This window comes from Coenobita brevimanus, chromosome 65, assembly GCF_032717465.1.
Source record: "Coenobita brevimanus isolate Jiangsu-jjx chromosome 65, ASM3271746v2, whole genome shotgun sequence".
Taxonomy (NCBI): Eukaryota; Metazoa; Arthropoda; class Malacostraca; order Decapoda; family Coenobitidae; genus Coenobita; species Coenobita brevimanus.
The window spans coordinates 42,565,597-42,588,149 of record NC_137018.1 but is presented as its reverse complement, the minus strand read 5'-3'; the positions used below and the strand labels follow the sequence as shown (position 1 = coordinate 42,588,149).

At 44.4% G+C, this 22,553-nt stretch overlaps 1 protein-coding gene across 1 annotated transcript; it reads right to left on the bottom strand.

Annotated features, from left to right (window-relative positions):
- Window positions 1–3,927: 3,927 nt before the first annotated feature.
- Window positions 3,928–21,421, bottom strand: atk (artichoke). Its single transcript, XM_080276489.1, has 10 exons — window positions 21,381–21,421; window positions 18,838–19,023; window positions 17,571–17,706; window positions 15,037–17,355; window positions 14,035–14,188; window positions 13,208–13,380; window positions 8,338–8,467; window positions 7,126–7,340; window positions 5,346–6,816; window positions 3,928–5,120 (listed from the first exon to the last, which is right to left on the bottom strand). The coding sequence occupies exons 1-10, from the start codon at window positions 21,419–21,421 to the stop codon at window positions 3,928–3,930; spliced, it is 6,018 nt and encodes a 2,005-aa protein (XP_080132615.1).
- Between the last annotated feature and the right edge of the window lie 1,132 nt (window positions 21,422–22,553).

Below are 22,553 nucleotides of genomic sequence, written 5' to 3'. Positions count from 1 at the left end.
TATCATAAAGTCATTATAAGTGGTGCTGCTTGATTATAGGTATGATAATCTTTGGCACTAATCATGTGATTATTAAAGTGACGTAATGATATTTGTACGTATAGGTTTCATAATTTAAGCTGCTTTCATCATGAAATCATTGGAATGGTATAATGATATCGTTCAGTGTGTTTTATTATCTTAATTTCTTATCACGAAGTTATTATAATGCTGTAATGATATTCTTAGTTATAGAGTTCATAATCGTGACAAGTCATCATGAAGTTAGTAAAATATGTATGAGAAGCGTATCTATTTCGAAAGTGTTGTTTACGCTTCATTGTTTATAAAAGTGTGTACGTTAGGGCAAGGCAAGTGTGGCGTAATCAATGTGTGTTTAGGCTTCCTGTCAGCACCACTACAACAGGACATTGTACCTTCATAATGATTCTTCCTAACCTTCACAGCTTTTCCTAGAATTTTACATTTTCGTTGGATTGTCATTTTGTTCTATCCCGTGAGTCTGTGTTTATTCATCCGTGGTTGTATCCCGTGAGTCTGTGTTTATTCATCCGTGGTTGTATCCCGTGAGTCTGTGTTTATTCATCCGTGGTTGTATCCCGTGAGTCTGTGTTTATTCATTAGCCACTCTATCGAGTCTGTGTTTGTTCGTCATCATCCAGACCTCCTTTTCCACCCAAGGATTGTGATGAGAAGTCTGTGTTAAAGTCTTTCTATTCATATTTAATCATTAACCTTTCAAGTGTTGGAAACAGACTTTGATTAGCTAACCTACAAGTAACATCCACATAGACGCATTCCTTTCTTAACGCTCTTGTGCGCACGTTTGTATGATATTTATAATTAGATATTAAGAAATCAGGAGCTAGGTGAAATAGGTACAGAATAATAATGAAGATAGCTCGTCTTGCATTTTAAAATATATCTAGGATCTTTCACATTTTTAGTGGAGTTCAGAATGTTGGTAACAGTATAAGGCTAACTTTATAACCTCAAACAACTTATGCTTCCGATTCTTGTTGCATATACTTACCTTGTTTATTTAGTTAGTTAGTTTGTCTTAATTATCGGAGTTAGGATATGTAGATCTATGAGAATTACCAAGAAGCGTCCCTCACAGTGGAGTGCTGATGGTGGGCGTACATGGTCATGGTGTCTACTATCTGGGTACATTTAAACTGCTATACTGAGAGGATAATTAGCGTCTCTGGAATATTAGTTAAAAATATATACTTGGCTGCGACGGTACATAATTACATGGAACAACAGTTGAACATGTACATTTATGGAACAATATTACATAAACTCTAAAAGCCATATAACAACTCTGCCCTTACCTGGCTTGATTGGTTGTGTGTTGATACATTGTTTATACCAGGGATGCTCAGCCCTTTCTGCTGAGGGCCCCAACTGTACCTTAAACAAAACATCGTGGACCTCATTCTTCCTGTACTTTGTACATGTAGAAGAAACAAGAGCACTGAAACTTGTCCAAGGTAATAATATAACTCATGACGTGTTGCACTGTTTAGTTATTTAGCGCAACTGAATCATGATCCATGTTTCGCCTGCCATAAAATACAGTGATGAGATGCGAATAACTAAATATCACCTCAGGTAAAGTTTGCATATCGGTGCTTAGCAAAACAGTTACTGCAGGAATGTGGCATATTCATTAGGTTTATGGAGGTGGGTCTGATAGAAATCGCTGGCAAGCCGCTGGTGAGCTACTGCTGTTTTTGCACTTATGTTTGGAAATATCGAGTCTATTATCCAGTGTAATTTTGCGAATACTTTTTTTTTTCTCTGTAGTTTTACACTTTAATACTCTCTCTCTTTTTTTTTTTTTTATGGTTTCTGACTATGATGTTGTAGATCGTTAAAAATGGTTCCGTGTACTATCTTCATTACTTTATTTTGTAACTGAAATACACAAGCTATAATTGACCAAGCCAGGGCAGGGCAGGCGGAAGAGATAATGTACAAAAGTATTCATTCGACTAAATTATACATGCATGGATATTTTAACTTAGGCTTAGATAAGACTGGCTTGGCTAGAGTAGAATCGGATATGGAGTATAGCAGAGTAAAGAAGAGCAGTGCAGACAAGAAAAGTGCAGATTTTACAAGCTCAGAGCAAGGTAATCTGAAGTGAGGTAAAGTAAGGTAAAGTAAAGTAAACTAGTATGGTTGGGGAGGGTAGATATGTAAGTGTAGGGTACTTTGGATTGGGTCGGGTTTGGTTTTGTTGGATTAGGTAAGATAAGATCTTTTGGTTTCTATTTGGATCAGGGAAGAAGCTTTGTTTTGATGATCTTTGGTATCCATCCTGTGTATCCATCTTAACGTGGTAACAACAAGAAAAAAAGATAAGGACAACAATAAATCATGATATATCTCTAAGTAGGAACCTGTGTATAGGCTTTTCTTCTAACCTATCATCATCATCATCATCAGCATCATCATCATCATCATCATCATCATCATCATCATCTTTATGGTGTACGGCTAGTGTCCTGCAGAATGATACTGTTCTTTGGCTGGAGTCAGTTTCCAAAATTTTTAAAGTAAATTTATGGCAAGTGTTAGGATTATTTTAGTGTTGTAATTGCTGTGTTGCCGATGCTGGGGGTTGTAGATATGTGGTGTAGAGTAGAGGAATATACGTGTATTTACCAGTAAGTCAAGAACGACTGGGATATTTTGATTTTAGTCATGTCATACACTCTTACTGAATGCTTATATTTATGCAGCATATCAGAAATTCCTGATTTCTGATGTAATGCAGGATGCTAATTGCAGAGTTGTGTGTTTTTTTTAATTAGTTTGTCAGTGATGTGTTCTGTCAGATCTGATGATGCTGTACAGCCTCCCACTTGCTGTACTGAGAACCACTTACTCGTACTCGCTATTATTGTTTAGTCCGGCAGCTATCGAGACAGTGGGATGATGTAGTTTCTGTCATGTGTACTGCGTATGTTAGAGTGTGACTTTCACTGATTTTCTTTATTAATGGCTGGACGGCGTTGTGTTCTTCACCTGTAATACCGCACTGGTGCTGAAGAGGGATGCTTTCATGTGGTGGAACCAATATAATTGATCGGTTCAACTGCTGGTTATACAAAGGTCTCTCAGCTTCTTCCGTATCCCCCTAAAGGAGGATGGTGGACTGTATGAGAAGGGATATAACAACCTGCAGTCCTTCGGGTTCGTGTTATGGCTCAACCTGGAACTACAACAACAGGGACAACAACAATTACAGCACCAACTACTGCTACTACTATTACTACTACTACTACTAAATAGTAGTAGTAGTTGTAGAAGCAGTAGCAGTAGTAGTACTACTACTAGTAGTAGCAGTAGTAGTAGTAGCATCACTATAGTGTGTCCTGGATGTGATTATGTTGATGATACTAATACTGTTACAGCCCCTTGCTTTATCTATAGTTTTCTATGCTTAAGTTGTGCGTAAGATTGCTTGTACTGTATTTGTTCTCACTCAGAAAGCTACCAAACACTTGACAGTCAAATTAGAATGAATGTTAAGAAAGAAAAGGGAGATCAGTGTTAGCAGTTAAATTGTTGTGTGGACCTGTTTAACCCAAAAATTACTGAGGATCCTTTATAAATACAAGTCCCTGTTCCTGATTTAGATTCTCCCCTGCTGGACCAATATGTAGGCTACGTGTGAAGTGGTGTAGGAATACTGAGTGAATGGACATGTAGGGACTTCAGTAGGCGTGAGAATGTTAGAAAAACCGGGGACCGATGAGTTGACAGATTCGAAGACAGGGAGACTGGAGAAATGCACAGGAGAAAGAAAGGGTTATAAATAGGTTTACTGGACCGAAAACAGGGAGATTGGTGACAGGGTTAGGGGAAAGAAAAGGTTATATCGAGAAAGTAAATGATAAAGTTTTGAGAATGTTAGAGTCGAAGGTAAAGTGTGATGATGGCTAGAGGTAAGACAAGATGTGCAGCGAGGCAGGGTGGTGTTGGGGCGGGTGCTGCGGAGGGTGGGGAATTGCCACCCACAGGCAGGGACGTGTGCTCGCGGTGGTAGTTGTTGTAGTACCAGTCAATTCCATTTACGTCGCTCGCCTCGAATTCCGTCTCTGGAGGTGGATGGGTCTGTTCCTGGGTGGGTGTGGCTTGAGTGTGGCCTTGGCTGCCCTCTGCTGCCACTGCGGGCTGGGCTAGGTTGTGAGCGGCCTGACCTTGCTGCCCAGGCTGGAACACCCGCTCGATGGTTGGGTAGCCTCCCCGTCCCTTGCTGCGGCTGGGGCTGATGTAGGTGTAGTTACTCAGTGGTGCACCGCTCTTGTCAACAGCCGTCACTACTCCAGGCCTGGGCCGGTGTCTGGTGGAATCAGGGTTCATGTTCCCCACAGCCTCATCGTTTCCCCAGGCCCCATCTGGGTTCATTGAGGGCAGCATGGTGGTTGAAGAGGGTATGGGAATAGGATTAGGTGGAGTATCTTGCAGTATCCTTACACCCTCACCTAGTTTGGCAGGGAACATGTCCTCCAGGCTGGACAAAACACTGGTGCCTGGGCTGCTGTGAGTGGGTCCTTGGATTGCATGAAGGTTGTCAGTGGTTCTGGTAGAGGCGGTACTTTTGCTTGTGATAGTTCTTGTGGTGGATGTGGTGGTGGTAGAGAGAGTCGGTGGCTGAAGTTCAGGTAGTGAGGAAGGGAGGGAGGAGATAATATGTGTAGGCAGTGGGAATAAATGATCCTCACTATTTACAACTTCCTCTTGTTTGTCCTGCACAGTTCCTCTCTCATCTTCTCCATAACCCTTCTGCTTTTCATTTTCAGTCTCGTGCTCCCCATGCCCTCCTCCTTGCTCCCAGTTTCCTTGCTCCTGTTCCTTGTTTCCTTTCTTACGCTCGTCATTTCCTCTCTCCTGCTCTTCAGTCCCTCCTCCCTGGTTGTGCCATTTCTGTTGTTCCTTTACTTGCTCTTCCTCTCCTGTTTCTTTTCTATCCCAGTCTTCCTCTTGCCCTTGTCCTCCCAGCGTTTCTTGCTGGTGTTGTTCCTCTTCCCTGACCTCCTCTTCGGCGGCGAACAAGAGGCTTACCAGGTCACTCAGGGTAGGCTGTGTCTCTGTCTCTTCTTCTGTCACCTCTTTCTCTTGCTCGGTCCCCTGCTCCTCCTCCTCTGTACCTACTTTTTCTCCCGCCTCGGTTTCCGATACCTGTGTGTGTGGTGCAGCAGATGATGGTGACAGTGAAGGCAAGGCGGTGGGTAGATGATGGGTATTGGATGGGAGTGGGGACGATGAGGGCAAAAGATGAGGTAGTGAGGCGGTGTGGGTGGAGGAAATGGGTGATGGAGGAGGACCTGCTGGGGTGGGGAGATAGTGTGGAGGGGATGAGTGGTCTGTTGGTTGGTTGTGGGTTGGGCTAGCGGCAGCAATGGTGGTGACGGTGGCTGGGACGAGGCCTGTGCTGGGTGCTAAGGGCGGCAGCACCTCGGCTGCCGTCAGGTCTCCCCCACCCACCACCACCTGGGTCTCAGAGGGCGACATGTCTGGGTGGCCGGCGGGTGAGGGTGGCGGAAGAGGGTGGGGATGAGACGAGGGCGGTGGTCCTAACATCTGTGGTGCCTTAACTACGGTGATGGGGTGTGCGTGGTGGTTAGGGTTGTAGGGGAGGAAGGGCTCTCCAGGCTGGTAGTGGGAAACGCCAGAATGCGGGTGAATCGTCTCTGGATGGGACCACTTGGGTGCGGTATCCTTTTGTCCCGATCCAGTAACACCGACAGGTAGACGTGCTTCCCCCTGTACTGGTGGCGGTGCAGGTCGTGTAGCCAGTACTGTATGCTGTGGTGTCTGAGGCTGGGCCGTCACTTGGCCGGGAAAGGGTCCAGGCACTGGAGGAGATTGAGACTGGTGGTGCTGATGATTGCCGGGCAGAGGGTGAACGTGGGGATGCAGATTGTCAGGTGTAGGATGACCCTGAGGGTGTAATGGGCTAGGCAGAGGATGGAAATCAGGGTGCAGATGTTCAGGCAAATGATGATTGTGAGGGTGCATTTGGTCTGGCGAATGGTGAGTATGAGGCTGTTTACTATTAGGATGAGAAGGGGCTTGAGGTTGCGTTTGGTCTGGTTGGGGGTGCCCGGGTGGCTGCAGGTGATTGGGTGGTGATGGGGCAGGGCTTCCAGGCAGAAAAAATGTGCCAGAGCTCGGCCCAGGACCGGAGTGCAGAACGGGAGGTAAAATAGGGCGAACTACTGGATGAGGTTGGTCAGGTCGAGGTCGCACCGCCCACACGTTAGCGGGGCGAGTCACAGGTACCACTACCCCAGGCACTCCAGGCTTCAAACGCTCACCAGGCCCGTGAGGGAAAGGGAAAGGAGGTCCAGCCCTCACCTGATCCTCATGTGGGACTGCAGAATGAGTCCCTGGAGCGGTCCCTGGTCCTCTGGAGGGGCTTCCTGTGGGTGGAGGTGGGGGAGCCAGGAAATGAGGATGAGGACTGACTGGACCCTCAATCCAGACAGGGTTGCTGTTGTCAGGTCCTTTCATGGGCTTGTGGTCGGTGGATCCTGCCTGAGGCGTCATTCCAGAACGCCCTAAGCTTGGAATTCCCCAGTTCACATTGAGACCAATATGAGGGATGGCCATACCTGCCAACTCCAGTAGTCCTGGTAAGGTTGGCAGCCGAAGATTGCCCAGAATTCCTCCAGTAATTTCTTCATTCCCCCCTCCGCTGCTGCTGCTGCCTCCAGACGATCCTGCATAGATAGTGGGTGTGTCTCCAGCAACTGTGTGTACCGCCTGTGACTGTGACTGCTGCTGCTGTTGTTTCTGAAACAAACCGTAGTCAGCATCATCTTAGTGTGAACCATACATAACGCTCATCTTCCACTCTCCCGGGCGATTTCTAGTGCGTTGCAGCCACGGCTCAGCATTATCAATGTCTATTCTGCGTCATTTATTTATTTCCCACTCCCACTGTCACACCAGTGTCTACGCAAGCAGACTGAGTCGTCCCCGCAACCACCAGGTAAATTTCTCTTGGGGAGCATTTTACGGACCACCCTGTATTTTAAGTTACATTTCGTTTTTCATCATCAGCATGCACAACATGCGGAGTCTAAATACCTTGTACTGTACCTTGGTGTTGGTGTTTGAAGTAGCAGCGAGAGGTACGGCTGTGTTGGCCACGTGCACCGCTGCTGTGGCTGGCGGTGGCGAAGGTGTGGGTGCAGGTGCGGGTGTAGGTGTGGGGGGCTGGATGCCTGGAACCAGGATGGGGTTGGTGTAGTCCACAGACCCATCACCTGTCACGTCAGTCAGGTTGGACAGCTGCAGCAAACTGTCCAACGAACCTGAGAGGAGGAGGATGTGTATTAAAGTGCTTGTATACCATAGTTTTAAAGTGTGATAGCAGAGAGAACAGGACGGCTGGCAAGAGAGTAACACAGGAAAGCAAAGTTAAAAAAGGACAGGTTACAAAATATGATAATTGAGAGATAATCGGAGGTTAAAGGAAAGTGGCAAGTTAGATGATAAAGTGAGAGGAGTGAACTTAGATTTTTTGAGAAATTTGAAACTGGCATTTTATTCCTCTATTTCCATTGATTATCAGAATAATTTATCTTTTGGTCTAATTAGTTCCGTGAGTGGTTTACTGGGCGGCAAAACAATGGAAGCGTGTTTTTCTGTCAAATTTTATATGCTAAATCATTGACGTATTCAGTCTACACACACACACACACACACACACACACACACACACACACACACACACACACACACACACACACACACACCGCTCCCTGGTGCAGTGGTAACGTTCCCGCTTGCCAACTGGTGGACGGGAGTTCGCGCCTCGCTCAGGTTGCGAAAAGTTTCACTGACGAAGTGGGTGGTTACTGTCCCCCTTGAGCAAGGGGACGGGTGTGTGCGTGTGTGAAGGTCACAGCCTTGCCCTTAGATCGGACTATATGAGCTTTCAGCTCCCTTCCGGGAAGGTAAAAGCTGACGATCACGACCATCAAGAGATCCTGACCGAACCGGTGAATTACACACACACACACACACACACACACACACACGTATATATACATGTTCATTTATTTAATAGTATTATACACCTGTTCCATCCAATCCCAGTCCCATCCCATCCAATCACCTTTCCATCCTGTTCTCATCTGTCATCCATGGCTTTCCCCTCAGTTGCCGTGTTGTCCATATTTTTCAGCAGTATGAAAGACTTGACCTGCCCTCATTCATTCCAGCATATTTTTTTTTTTACTTTGTGATAATTTTTTGAGCTTTCGTGTGTTCAGAAAACAGATGTAGACACAAATTTGCTGTACTAACCCGTGTGTTCATCAGTGAAGAGCATTGGGTTGACATATCTAGGGTGACACACATCCTCCTCCTCTGCCTCCCCTTCCTCCCCGTCCACATTCTTCCTTCCATTATCACACAGGAATGCGCTGGAGGGAACCTGTGCAAGCAGTGATATCAAGATCAAGTGTACAGTCTGATTCATACGTCTGCTGCCTCTCTTGTCTTCGTTCCTGTAGATGTGTTAACAGATATGAATCACCTTGAAATACATTGATTACTGGCAGAACATACAGTAGATAATGATTTCATAATAATACTAAGTTATTTTCCTGCATTAACATGGGGCCAAGATCTTCATACCGCAGCTCCTTGGTTATCAATGTACATGACTGAGAAGATAGGACTCCCCCCTTCCATCCTGCTTTGCATCAGTAGATTCGAGGCTGCTTTCAACATACTGTACTTGCTTGGCAAGCGATCACCATATCCCTTAGTACACGCCATTAAAAGCCAGTTTGTAAGGTCCCCATTCTCGAGAGAGAGAAGACGTGAGAAAGTAATATTTTAGCTCAGTTACTCTTCTGTTATTGTTATTCTTTTATTGTTCAACTACTTCACCAGATATGTTGAAAGTTTACACCAGGTTGAATTACGATGATAAGCATTTGTACAAACGTTCGCTCGCTCGTCACGCGCTCACGAAGCCCACTTTCCTGGTTCATTCAGTCAGTTATGTAGGCTTAAGAGAAAACGGATTTGTTAATAATTAGTTGCAGCATGATACGTATACATAAATAATAGCAATTATATCAGGTGTACTGACAATTGATATTCACCTTCCTGCGACTTCGTCAGGTGAATATAATCGTCTGGCGTTTGCTTGATTAAAGCAGTGGAGAATACGCCACCATGAGCACTGAGGACTGCTAAATGGTGATTAGGTAGATTTAGTGAAGGATCAGAGGAAAAAATATCTCAAAACTACCAAGACCAATTAAACATTTGCTTTCACGACGTTCAGTATATGGACCGCAGGCCAAGCTGATAGTAGTAGCAAGCAGTATAATAATAATAATAATAATAATAATAATAATAATTACTATTATTATTATTATTATGAATGTATTAGTATTTACATGATAAGATAATTAGTTTGGCAAGTGGTAAGTAAATAATTAGATGAAATAAGCTTTCAGGCATGAAGTGTGGGCGTTAAGTGAGGGACATGCCACATTCGGGGCAAGGGAAGTGCGTGTGTGAGTGATGGGTAACAAAGGCCGCCAGTACCGCTAATGTTTTAACAAGTGTTATCAGCCACCTTCCGCTGTTGTGTGTATTGAGGCTCACCGCTGGGTTTTATCACCCACACATACACTACATCCCACGCTTCAGTGTTTTATCGTAGTCTCTACACTCGTATTCACTCTGCTGTGTAAACTTTTTAGGAAGCAGATAGATGGATAAATTATAGTTAGATTGGTAGGTAGGTTGATAGATATCATCATCATCTCGCCTCTTTCCCACCAGCAGGTGGACATGTTTTTATTGGGCGAAGTAATCAACAGCATGTCCAGTGAAATGGACCACGCACTCTCTCAAGGGGATGTTTTTCGCGTGAAAGATAGTCGATATTTCTTAGGCTCGGATGGTGTGAAGGATTCTGCGACTTATTTCACTGGGTACGGTGACCTCTTCAGCAGTTGTAGTTTTGTACCATCTCTTAATTTGTTTCTTGTTTCTTGTCCACCTCACCTCTTAAATTGGGATATACGTTGAAATGATGATGGTTATGATTACGTATTTTGCAAAATTTCACTTCACGTCATTGTTTTAGGGAACTGATCAGCAATATTAGTGTGCTATTTTTATGTATCGTTAAGAATCAGGTATCTGGTAATAGGATGTCCATCTGTTTGTGCATGCATTTTTGTTTTTAGCACGCTGTCCATTTATAAGCCTGTAGGTGTCAAGTAAACGCTAAGCTGACCGGTGCGACGAAATACCGAATCGGCGGTCATATTCCGAATCGGCACCGAATCGGCTCTTTTAACTGGAAAGTACTATCATTTTTATCACCAGTTAGGTTCATGCACACCTAATTATCAAAAATTCGGTCACAAAATTGTGCTGAACATATTCATTAATAAAAATATCAGATGTCAGAGATAAAATGTGCTAAAGTTAACGAATATTTCCCATTTCTGATCGTCAAAACGCCTTGACAGACTTCAGTTTTGTATAAATATTGATTTCAAGTACAAATAAATGTATTTGCACTGTAAATCAAAATTTATACAAAACAAGTTTGTCGAGTTGTCGAGGTAGTGGCAAAGAACTTCCGTTAACTTCAGAATTTCGCCATGAATCCTGATATTTTATTAATAGTTAAATCTAACAAATTTTTTACTGATTTCAGATAATTAGGTGTGTATGAACCAATATAATGATAAACATTATATTTTCCCACTATAAATGCCGATTTGGTAAATGACTACCGATTCGGTATTTCGTCGCGCCCCTGAGCTGACTAACACAACCACTACTGCATATTGAATTTCACATAAGTTAACGCTTTGACTACAGACATCCCTGCTGATTCGTACTTGGCCAGCACCAAGAAGAGCTGATTTTTGTCTCTCACTTTCCCTTCGATGAGAAGATTCAGTTATGCAGTGGTCCTTCTACAGACTTATACAGATAGAATTACAGTAAAAACAATGGGGGAGTGGATTATAGTAGTTGGTGTGAGGAAGGTATCTGTAAGAAGGAAAATATATCTAGCCTGTATGGAGTTTGGTGTGAGGAACGTACTAATTAATTTTAACACCAGACCTCATCCACAGATATAAAAGTTTCTCCTAACGGGTATTTTAGGTCGTAGAAAATGCAGTAATGCAGAGGGTGAGAGAAAATGTGCCATACTACCTGGAGGGATAACTTTTCTATATTGCAAGTCCCTGGAAGTTAAAGGTGGGGGCAGACACCATGAGAAGTAGCTGTGATGCTTATACCCGTAACTTAAGCCTTTGGGCCTGTGACGGGTTTTTCACTCAATATCCAGTGGTACAAGGTATCTGCATCATTCAGGTTCCCATAGTTACCTTTCGCATATGCATTAATGAGTAGTAAAGGAATTCCTAATACATGTTAGTATGAGTTCTTGTATCTTGCTCCAAGTACGTTTGTCTTTGTCCTCACGTAGCTTACAATTCTGAAGCTCTCTGTATGCAAGAATATTTTCTAAGGTGGGATCCGATGCAAGGAAAAAAACAAATCACCAAGTGGCCCAAAAGTTATTTTCCACTGGCGATATTTTTTATTTCTGACCTTAGGTCGTTCTCCCTTTGGGACTTTGATGAAACCTTTGCCATTGCACTTGACATCTCAAAGGCTTTCGACCGAGTCTGGTACAAATCCAATACCCAAACTTTCCCCATATGGTTTCTGGGGGCACGGTGGCTCAGTGGTAGAGCATCGGAGTCGTGATCGGGGGATTGTGAGTTCGAGCCTCGCGCGGGACTGCCGTGTCAGGAGTGGTAGCGCGCTCCAGTAACCTAGGAGGGCTATATGGCCAAGGTTGCCTTGCTCGGGGAATAAATCCCGTATGGTTTCTGTCTTTCTGTACGTCCCTCATTTCTATCTTCCTTTGTGGTGTTTCTGTAGCTGCTGTCGCAGACAGCCACTTTTTTGCTTTTAAAGTTATTGTGGCGTCTATCAGGGTTCTCCAGTTCTCTTCTTTCTATTAATCAGTGTCTACGCTGCACATCTAGCCCTGTTTACTCATACGCTGATCTCTCCCCCTCCCCGCTGCATAGGCATACCGTACAAGGCGGGGGGTCCTAGGGGCTGTCACCCATCCCCTCAACTAACAAAATGTCTTTCAGGGCAAAAGTTGTATAGAGAGAGAGAGAGAGAGAGAGAGAGAGAGATGATACTTGTGATGGTTAAAGCCATCCGACTCGTCCCATTATTCAACAGGTATTCTTGATGTATGAGAGAAAACTAATTTGTTTTCATTATTTTTTTTGTTTCATATTCCTCACTATCAGTTTTATAATTAATAATACGCTGAACATGAAATATTAAGCATGTAAATCACTTGCACATAAATAATTTTACAAATGCTCTTATATTCGTGTGCTATGCATATTTAATAGTAATAATTTGGAGATCAGGGCAATATATTCATGTGCTGTATATACTGTATTTAACAGTAATAATTTGGAGGTAAGGGCAATTTCTGGCATTTTCAGGACAAGCTCCTTCCATCCCCCCAATGAAATGCTGTCCCGTACGCTTATGCCATCCTGCCCATTTCCACCCGCGTCTCAGAGTTCATCACAGCATTTACTTTGTAATCACGGGTTGAGGCTGTGGCACACCCTGTTTCTGGTTTTGCTGTTACTTCTGATTTAAGGTAAATGATATCTTGAGGTTTTAATGCATCATAAACACAATTCCTACATCTTTCAACCCTCCAAAATTTCCCACAGGATTATCTCTTAATATTCAGCAATTCTCAACTCAGTCCTTCGTCTTCTTTCAGTATCCTTGAGTTATCTTTCGGAACCTATCATGGAAAGATCACATTGCCGAATTTGTAAAATCCACTTCCGAGAGACTGTGTGTGCTAAGCCGACTCTGCAATTTCATTTACCGATACTCTGAGTCCTTTATATATGCAACAGGTTGGTTCTGGAACTGTCTTCCTCACTTTGTATTTCCCACTGCCTGTGGCCCCGATCTTTTAAACACAGTATGTTTGGACATCTCGAAGTGAACGGATCTTGAATTTTGCAGGCTCCCAGTCTTTGGTTATTTCATTTTTTGCATAAAATTAAGAAAGAGTTACTACGAAGTCTCCTTTGTCACCTACATTACAAGCCCCAGTTCTTACCTGTGTGATCGGCAGGCCTTGGTACTGTGGTGGTCCGGCACATACGGGTACGCCCCTCAGTGTGGAGTGCAATGGGGACAGCGGGGGATAGCGCGGCCCTCTCTCCTTCTCAGGGGCCTCCTCCAGGTACTCCCGAAGCCACACCAACTCGCAGTCGCAGTGGAATGGGTTACCTGCGCATGGATGGTGCTAGTGGAATGGGTTACCTGTATATTGGTGTCAGTGGAGTGGGTTACCTGTGTATTGAAGGTGTCAGTGGAATGGGTTACCTGTGGGTAGAAGATGTCAGTGGAATGGGTTACCAGTGTATGGAAGGTGACAATGGAATGGATTACCTGTCGATGGAAAGTGCCAGTGGAATGGGTTACCTGTGGGTGGAGGTGTCTCGGATGTGGATTATAGATTTTGTTTCCGTTGCTGTTTTAATAGACATTTTCCTTCATGTAAGTATGAACAGGTCTGTGTGCCTTGATCAGATTCAGCCTTCACGTGATGGACATTTCCACAGAACCCCAAGTAACCAATTTCTCACACCATCCCATGGCCTATGACTTGCCTGGAGTGCCGTGATATGGCTAGTCCCTTTGAAGCTTGCTGTGACCCGTTTGTGACCTAAAGAAACCCCTGTGAAAACGTAAGTGACTCTTGTGAAAGTTAAGGTAACCATGTGAAAGCTAAATTAACCCTCGTGAAAGCTGAAGTAACTCCTGTGAGAGCGAATGTTACCCCTGTGAAAGATTAAGTAGCCTTTAATGAAAGTAAAGTAACTCGTGTGAAAGCTGAAAATACTGTACTCCTGTGATAACCAGAGTGACCGCTAAACTGACCACTCATATCAAGGAGAGCCAGATGTGCGAGGGTGGATCCTAGGGCATGGAGGTGGAGGCGACGCAGCTGGTTGTTGTGGAGAGTGAGCACACGCAAGGACGACTGCCGCTGGAACGACCCCGACGACAGCCGACATAGGTCGTTGTCATGAAGCTGCGGGGAGGACAGGGTTGTTAGGACAATTTTGGTTAGGTAGCTTGAAGGAGACGGTAGTTAGGTTAGATTTGGCTTTATTTGGTTTGGTTTGGTTCCGTTTCGTTTGGTTAGATTAGCTTATGTTTTGTCAGATTATCTTAGGTTACAGAGATTGTAAGGCGGGAAATGGATAGATGAACTGGGGACAGGGTGGGGGAGAGGGGGTAAATAAGCTAGAAAGAAGGAAACGGTGGTGGAAGTGGTGGGGTAAGTCGTGGCGACTTGTAATTTATGGAGTTAAGTGATCAATCTCTCATATCTCATATCTAGCCTAGCCCAAGTGTTGCTTGGCATAGTAACATGGGAGGCTTCACAACCTTCGTCCTTGTCAATTAATTTTGCATATTACGCCTTCAAATTCTCTTGTTTATTGTGTACGTCATTTTAATGCCGACGTATGTTGCATGAATAACCCCCAGAGGATAATGAAATATAATGTACAGAATAACACGCTTGAGAAAGCTGTATTACACGATCTCAAAAGCCATTTAGAAAACGACCCTTTGCGTAGACCTAGATTTTTTTTTTATTTGATCATATTTCGGAAGATAAAAGGAGAATTAGGAGAAGTGCCAAATTTTCAAAAGCGGATCGTCATGATGAATCAAAGGAGAGAGCATGGGAGGTGTTTGGTTCTAAGCTGAGGGGTCTTTCTGTCCTGTATAGAGTGATGGCTTTTTGTAGTCCAAAACTTAGAGAATCAAATAACTTGAGTTCTTCCTCGTGCTTCTTTCTCCTTTCCACTGGGTTTTATCTACTAGTCACAGTTAATCAGTTTGATGAAGGTTTGAAAATGACACACCTACCATAAGCACAGTGAGCGCCTCGAGAGGATAGAAGGTTGAGTCCTTGATTTGGAGGATGTAGTTCCAGCTGAGGTCCAGGAATTGGAGGGAGGGGAGGCGGGCCAGAGCTTCTTCAGGCACCTCCTGGAATCCATTGCGGCTTAGGTTCAGGAACTGTAATGCCGGCAGCTCATGGAAGCTGTGTGCCCCCACCTCAGAGATCATGTTGTCCTGGAGTTCGAGGCTGCGTAGTTCTGGCAGGTTAGTAATGGCAAAGTCCTTGATGATTGTGATTTGGTTTCTTCCCAATCGCACCTCCTCCAGGGTGGGCAGAGAGGCCAGGGAGTCAGGCTGCAGCTCCACTAGGTTGTTGTTCGTTAAATCTAGTGTAAGAAGGGAGTCTAGGCTGCTGAATGTCCCAGTCTGAAAGGTCTGGATCCCGTTATTATCCAGGCGCAAAACGTTTAGGCGTTCTAGACCTTCCAGGGTGGTGTTATCCAGTCGAGTGAGGTAATTGTCAGAAAGGAAGAGCCCCTGCAGCAGACTGAGGCCCCGCACCTCGTCACCAAGTTGAGTAAGGGAGTTATTGGTGAGGTCCAGCACCCGCAGCCTCGGGATATCAGACATGACGCTCCCCAGTGTCCGTAAATAGTTGTGGCTGGCGTTAAGTCGTTCTAACCTTCCACTTCCAGTGAACATGTTACTCTCCAGGGTCTCCAGGTAGTTTACACTCAGGTCCAGGTCCGTCAGATCATTTAGATCGTGGAAGCTGATCTTATCTATTGCCTGGATGTGATTGTGGGAGAGGTCGAGGTGGTAAAGGGAGCGCAGACCGCGTAGGTAGTGGTCGTGCACCTGGCTGAAGGCATTGTGACTCAGATGTAGGTGCTTGAGTAAGGCCTTGTCAGCCAGTAGGCCAGGAGGGATGTCCTGAAGCTGATTAGCTGAGAGGTCTAGATGATGCAGGTTGGAGGTATTAGTGAACGCTAGGGGACTGACAGTGGTGATCTGGTTGTGAGAGAGGTGAAGACGACGGAGGCGGGGCAGATCCTGAAAAACACCACTCTCCAGCGCAACCAGTTCATTGAAACTCATCTCCACTTCCAGCAGCTGATCCAAGTCAGAAAACACACCTTCTGGCAGCTGAATCAGGCTGTTATAAGACATGTTTAGGTTTTTGAGGTGAGGTGTTCTCCTCAGTGCCCCATCACCAATGCCTTGTATTACGTTAAAGCTGAGATCAAGTTCTGAGAGTCGTGGCAACCCCTCTAGAAAAGCTGCATCCAAATCCTGTAGTTCGTTGTGAGACATGTCTAGTGTCCTTAATTCTGGCAGGTCCCACGCTGCTTCTTGTAAATCGCTGGTGATGAGGTTGTGGCTGAGGTGCAACTCTCGCAGATTAGGCAGGTGGTGGAATGTTGCTGGTGGTAGTTGTTGTATGTTGTTGTGGTCAAGACGCAGGGCTTGCAGGTGTGGGTGACCCTGCAGCGCCCCTGTGGCCACCTGTAGCTGGTTGTCGCTGAGGTCAAGACTGGTGAGGATAGGAAGCGCACGAGCCAGTGTGGTCAGGTCAGCCATGGAGGTGAGATTGTTACGTGCAAGGTTGAGGTGCTCCAGGTTGAGTGGCTCGTTAAAAATATCAGCACGGAACTCCTGCAGAAGGTTTCCGCTAAGGTCTAGCTTCTGTAATGCTGGTAGCTTATAGAAAGTTCCAGCATCCACTCGGCTAATAATATTATCACTGAGGTCAATGGTTGTCACAGTACTCATATCTACGAAGGTGCCCTTGGCCAGACGGCTAATAATATTCTTGCTGAGATCCAAGTGCCGTAACTGCCGCAGTTCACGGGCCGCCAGCACGGTTGCTGTTGCATCAGTGAGCTTGTTGTCAGACAGCACCAGTTGCTCCACTGTGTTGAGGGTGCGGAAGGCACGTGGATGCACCCACTGGATGGCATTGTGAGACAAGTTTACTTCACGCAGGTACACAAGACCTTCCAGTGCGTTAGATGCCACCTCCTTCAGGCGACTGTTGGCCACGTGCACTTTCTTCATGTTTGGCATAAATCGGAAGGCAGCAGAAGGGATGCCATCTACTCTTGATCCGTCTACCTTGAGGAACTCCAGGCGGGATAGAGAGTAGAGGCGAGGAAGGTTGGACACGGCCGTGTTCTCTATGACACATGTGCGTAAGTTGGCCAGGTGGTCCAGGGTGTCGAAGGGCAGGGTGTGTAGGGTGGGCTCCTCCACGTGAAGGTGTCTAAGTGATGACTCCAGACCAGCGAAGGCGTTTCGGTCAATGCTGGTCATCTCATTGTTCACCATAAACAACTTGTTAATCTGTAGGTCATGGGGTGTGTGTTAGTCGGCACTGCATAACAAGTAGAAGGTAGAATATGTAACTACCCGATGTGTTTTAAATTATTAGGTACCGGTAGAATATGTAACTAGCCGATGTATTTTAGATTATTATTATATAGAGTATGAGCCTAAGTGGTAGCTGTGACTAAGTAAAGACCAGATATAATAATAATCACAACTGCTGAGGCTCTAACCAGAAGAGATCCGAACGCCCGTGCCGGCAGGACAGGAATCTGGTTGCCGATTAGATGTAGCTCCTCGACCGGCTGGCTCCTCTTCATGAGTGCCTCCAGCGCCGCCATCACACGCGCCTCATCACTGCCCTCACACCTGCTCCACCAGCACCCCCACCACCATAGTGTGCCAGTGACCAGGGTAGTAGGAAGGAGAAAACGTGGGGATTCATTAGCACCAGAGATTATACCTATTTAAGATTTCGGTTACATCATTACATCAGCATCCTACCCCTACTCTCCACCATAGAGGGGCGCGGGTAGGTCCAGAATTGGGGGGGAAAAAAAAAACTCAGAAATGGAGAACTGTCAGCAGAGTATCGATTGAAATAGACCATAATATCCATTCACCCAAAATTCAAGCCTCTGAAATTTTCCGTTTGGCCTCCCGGACAAACGTGCCACACAAAAATACGTGTCAGTGAATTAGGCAGGTTCGGACTGCTTATTGGGTAGAGACCATTCCGTCAACGTCAACTGCCAAGATTAACTTATGATGCAGGTCTCGTCAGGTCTCCATGTCATCAGCGTCCATCCTTTGTCACTTTTTTCTTCTTCAGCTTCTATTTCTCGCTCTCTCACCCTGACTTAGCTTTCCATGCTTCCACTCACCCTCACCGTGACTCACATATACCCATTTCACCAGCCTATTCATATCCATTTTGTCAGTATCGCTATATCATCTAAGCACAAGGACACCCTTTCATCACTAGGATTCCTGACTCTACCGTACATCTTTCACTAATCTCCATATATCATTACCCATGCCAATCAGCACAGTTCTCCCATAATCCTGAAGAGTCACATTCACACACCTCTCACTGTCCGCTTTCTAAACTCACGTCGAACCAAAATATCACATCCATTCTTTAATGTAGACACGACTGTTAGATATATAGTTTATCACAGTATTCAGAAGCATTATAGATTGTCGACTTCAGCTTAATCGAGATTTTTGTCCTTTTACAGCTTATTTCTCGTTGCTCAGTGGCAGAATAAAACAATACATTGGCTCTGCATCCCTTCTATAGCACTTCTACATGACTAGCATCATATTCCGGAGTTAATTTCTTGGTACAGCCTATTTTCAAGATGGATAGATGACATTTGTAGGTCAAGTTAAAGTGGAGAGAATATACTGCCTTCGTGAGTCTAAATTTACAAAGATGGAGAGATGGCAGTTTGTCAAAGTGTACAGAATATAATACCTTCCTGATTGTATGCTTACATTATATGTATTTGTGTGCCCCGCAGGCGACACACACAGGGAACCAGCTCAGCCTCAGGGGGGCAGGCCAGGGTGGGGGGATGACGCTGCTCCATCCGCCGACTTCCCGAGGGTATCCCACTGACACCCCCGCACATCAGCACCAGCAGCAGCAGCAGCAACAACAACAGGAGGGGCAGCAGGTGGGTAGGACAGGGAAGGGCCGGGGCTGCCATGCCCCCCCTCCCACACCTTCTCGCCCCACCGCCCATCTTTGGCCTCATCAACAACCCCTCCTCAAACCACCCGCCTCGATCTGTTGCGGAAAGAGGCAAGGTAAGTACAAGATTAGATAAGGTCGCTCTTACCTCATCACCACAAGAGGTCTTCCTTTAAGTCTGTAAAATCTCCTAGAGAGGGTTGGAGATTCTTATTGCTCAGTACTCCTCGTTTGTTAAGGTAACTGTACTGTGATCTCATTACATAATATAGCCAAGCCATAATCAGACTTTTTGTTTCTGCTTTTATGAGATAATTACGTCACGATTGACGCCTTTGCTGATACAAACGCTTGTGGGGATATTATGAATAATGATAACCAGGCGACTTTATTTCTGTGAATGGAAGGATTAAAAATACTGAAGTATTTTTTCTCCCTTTTAAATTCTTCAGAGTATGGTAAGTATATTTCATCACCTACAGACCAGTGGGTTGTCACTTTACTGTGCGAAAGAAGAATTGGACTGTGCTGCATTACCTATCCTGTCAAGTTTTTTCCTTTCTCCCTCCAGCTCTCAACATGATGATGATACATGATAACAATAGCAATTTACTCAGGACGCAGTCCTCACTTTCATTGTTGGTATCATGCTAATCACTTCCACTCATACTAAGGTCATCTCCCCATGCACCTCCGTTTTACTGCTCCTCCACCCCTTTATAACCACTGTCCTCTGCTACCATCCAGTCTAAGGCGAGTCTGTTTTTTTATTGTGTGTTCAAGTGCAGTAAAATGGCTTCATGTGTCACTGTCGCTGGTATTATTTTCGGGGTAATAAAAGTGACCCCTCATCCTGGTCATAAAACACACACACACACACACACACACACACACACACACACACACACACACACACACACACACACACACACACACACACACACACACACAATGGCGAGAGAAATGCCGCGATTGTTCACATTATCAAGAATAATGAGATTCTTTTATTTCTTTCTCACTGAGAACATGTTTTGGTATAGAGTACATTAACTCATATCATTTGTGTCACGATCTGAATATCCCAAAGCACTTTTGATCGACGATTGAAAGAGATTTAGTCTGCATCTGTATTATAAAAGCATTATTCAGCCAGATTTGTTAGATATAGATAAATTTTGGAATATACAGTATATACCGGTACATATATGCGGTATATTATATATGTTATATATTTTATATATATTACAGGTATATATATATATATATATATATATATATATATATATATATATATATATGTATGTATGTATGTATGTATGTATAAAACACTTTCCTGTACACTAGGAAACCATTTACTACGTTGGGTGGCAACTATATAACCAATTATGGCGCCTGGTGGTTTAGTGGGTAATTAAGGCACTCCAGTCGGATTGAGCCTGTGTAGCTTTATATCCAAGGGGTGGTTGGAGTTTATTGCCCGCGTAATGCCACTCAGGGATGAGTGAGGTTGGTCACTCACATCGTAAGTGTCAGGACCAACTTGCCTAGCTGCGGGATATTGCGCTTCTCATGGGACAACAGAGGATTAGATGATGATGATGACGATGGTGATGAAAACTTTCCATTTTTACTTCTCGACAGATCACGCTTACGCATGGTCGGTCTGTAGGTTATGAGACTGCTTTCAGATGTATTGTGTATTTTCATATACATAATTCCTACATTATTTTGTAGATATTCACTATTAATTATAGTGAAGACTCCAATCATTCAGTTTCATGAGTATTAATGCGATTATCAATGTCCACATCCGGCTCCTGTGAAACTCAACAGTGTCATCCGCATTAAACGAGGTAACCTACTCTGATGTGTCGTTCCTTCGTTGTCACTTACTGTTTATTTATTTATTTATTTATTTTTTTAGTATTTTTGGGTAGAGTACGCATACATTAATATACATGAAAAAAATGCCTAAGTACATTTAGTAGAAACTACCGCAAATTCGCAGTATCCCATCTGTTGCATACCTTGACTGCCTCAGTGATAATGAACTTTCTGTGCTTTCATTTTCTCCCCCACGCCTTCTCCAGGTCGTGATTAGTGTCCTTTCTTTCCTATTCTCCTCACGCTGTGGATGGCTCGTTCAAGTGACAGTAAGGGGAAAGTCATGGTGAAAAGACTTGTATTCTTTAGACCTTGGGGAAAGTATTCAATCATTCTACGCCGGGCTTAACGAAGATTTTAATTAATGTTAGTAAAGCCACAAAAACAAGTATTTGACACTAGGCGCATTTTTAAGTGGTTGAAACATGCAGAAAACTTCGTAGATAAAACCAAGGCCAATAAGCTTTGGATAAAACTAGAGGGACACTCACTGGAGCGCATCTCTCCGACAAGGGCAACGTAAATTCTAAGCCACTCTTCGTAATGGATTAATTCTTCTCATCACTGATCAGGATTTCGCAAAAAGTGTTTTCCGGATCCAGAATCTGTAATACGACCCGGATCGGCCCCAAAAGTTAATCTATTGTTCCCTGGGAGATGGGCTATATACCCACAAAATATGGCCCAGGTCTCTCCTTAAGTTTTTGAGTAATCCTGATAGCAGACAAACAAACAAACAAACAGGGGTGAAAATATATTCTTCTTGTCGGAGAGAAACATGGGCGAGTGAACGAAAAGGGAAGGAATGTTTGCTTTCAGTACAACGATGATATTTACATATTCGTAGCTACTTCTGCTATACTAAATTATTCTGGTTTGGGGTGACTTCTGGTAGTGAATGAGTTAGTAACAATCTCCATTAACCCTATATTACCTTTATCTTACTCATGTTACCAGCAAAGACTGAATTCAGCAGAAAGGAGATTTCACGTAGTGCAGGAGTTACACAAGCAGAGAACTTTGTAAATAAAGGTCATGGATTAATGATGGAAAAGGAAAGGATTAAATGACAGAAGGACTGTATGTGTGTGTGTGTGTGTGTGTGTGTGTGTGTGTGTGTGTGTGTGTGTGTGTGTGTGTGTGTGTGTGTGTGTGAGAGAGAGAGAGAGAGAGAGAGAGGGAGGGTATAGTATAGTCTCCCCTGAGACCAGAGGTGAGGTGAGGGCTCTGAGCCATGACGTGTGTGTGTGTAGAAAGCTGAACCCTCACACACACACACACACACACACACACACACACACACACACACACACACGTGTGTGTGTGTGTGTGTGTGTGTGTGTGTGTGTGTGTGTGTACACTCGCGCGCGCGCGATTAAATGCTGTTACATAGCTAAGAGATAGATAGAGAGAGAGAGAGAGAATTTCTTATATGGCTTGGTGTATAGTGCAAGCTTTATTATGGTCATGTGGGCTTTGTGTGTGTAGTATTCGTTGTGTTGTTCTACTAAATATACTGAGTATTGTGTACGGTTGCTAGGACTGTCTTGGCCCCTCAGTCCACGCTTCTTTTCCTCCGCCATATACTGTCCTTCCCCAGTAAACCCTTTGAATTTATTAACGTAGTATTTTA

Bases quoted from the DNA above. Each gene is read 5' to 3' on its own strand.
- atk (XM_080276489.1), bottom strand. From the start codon at position 21,421: ATGCGCTCCAGTGAGTGTCCCTCTAGTTTTATCCAAAGCTT. The intron at 17,707-18,837 runs GTAAGCATACAA...CTGGTGGAGCAG, and splicing joins GGCACACAAATACATATAAT to GTGTGAGGGCAGTGATGAGG. The intron at 7,341-8,337 runs GTTAGTACAGCA...TCCTCCTCTCAG, and splicing joins CTTCACTGATGAACACACGG to GTTCGTTGGACAGTTTGCTG.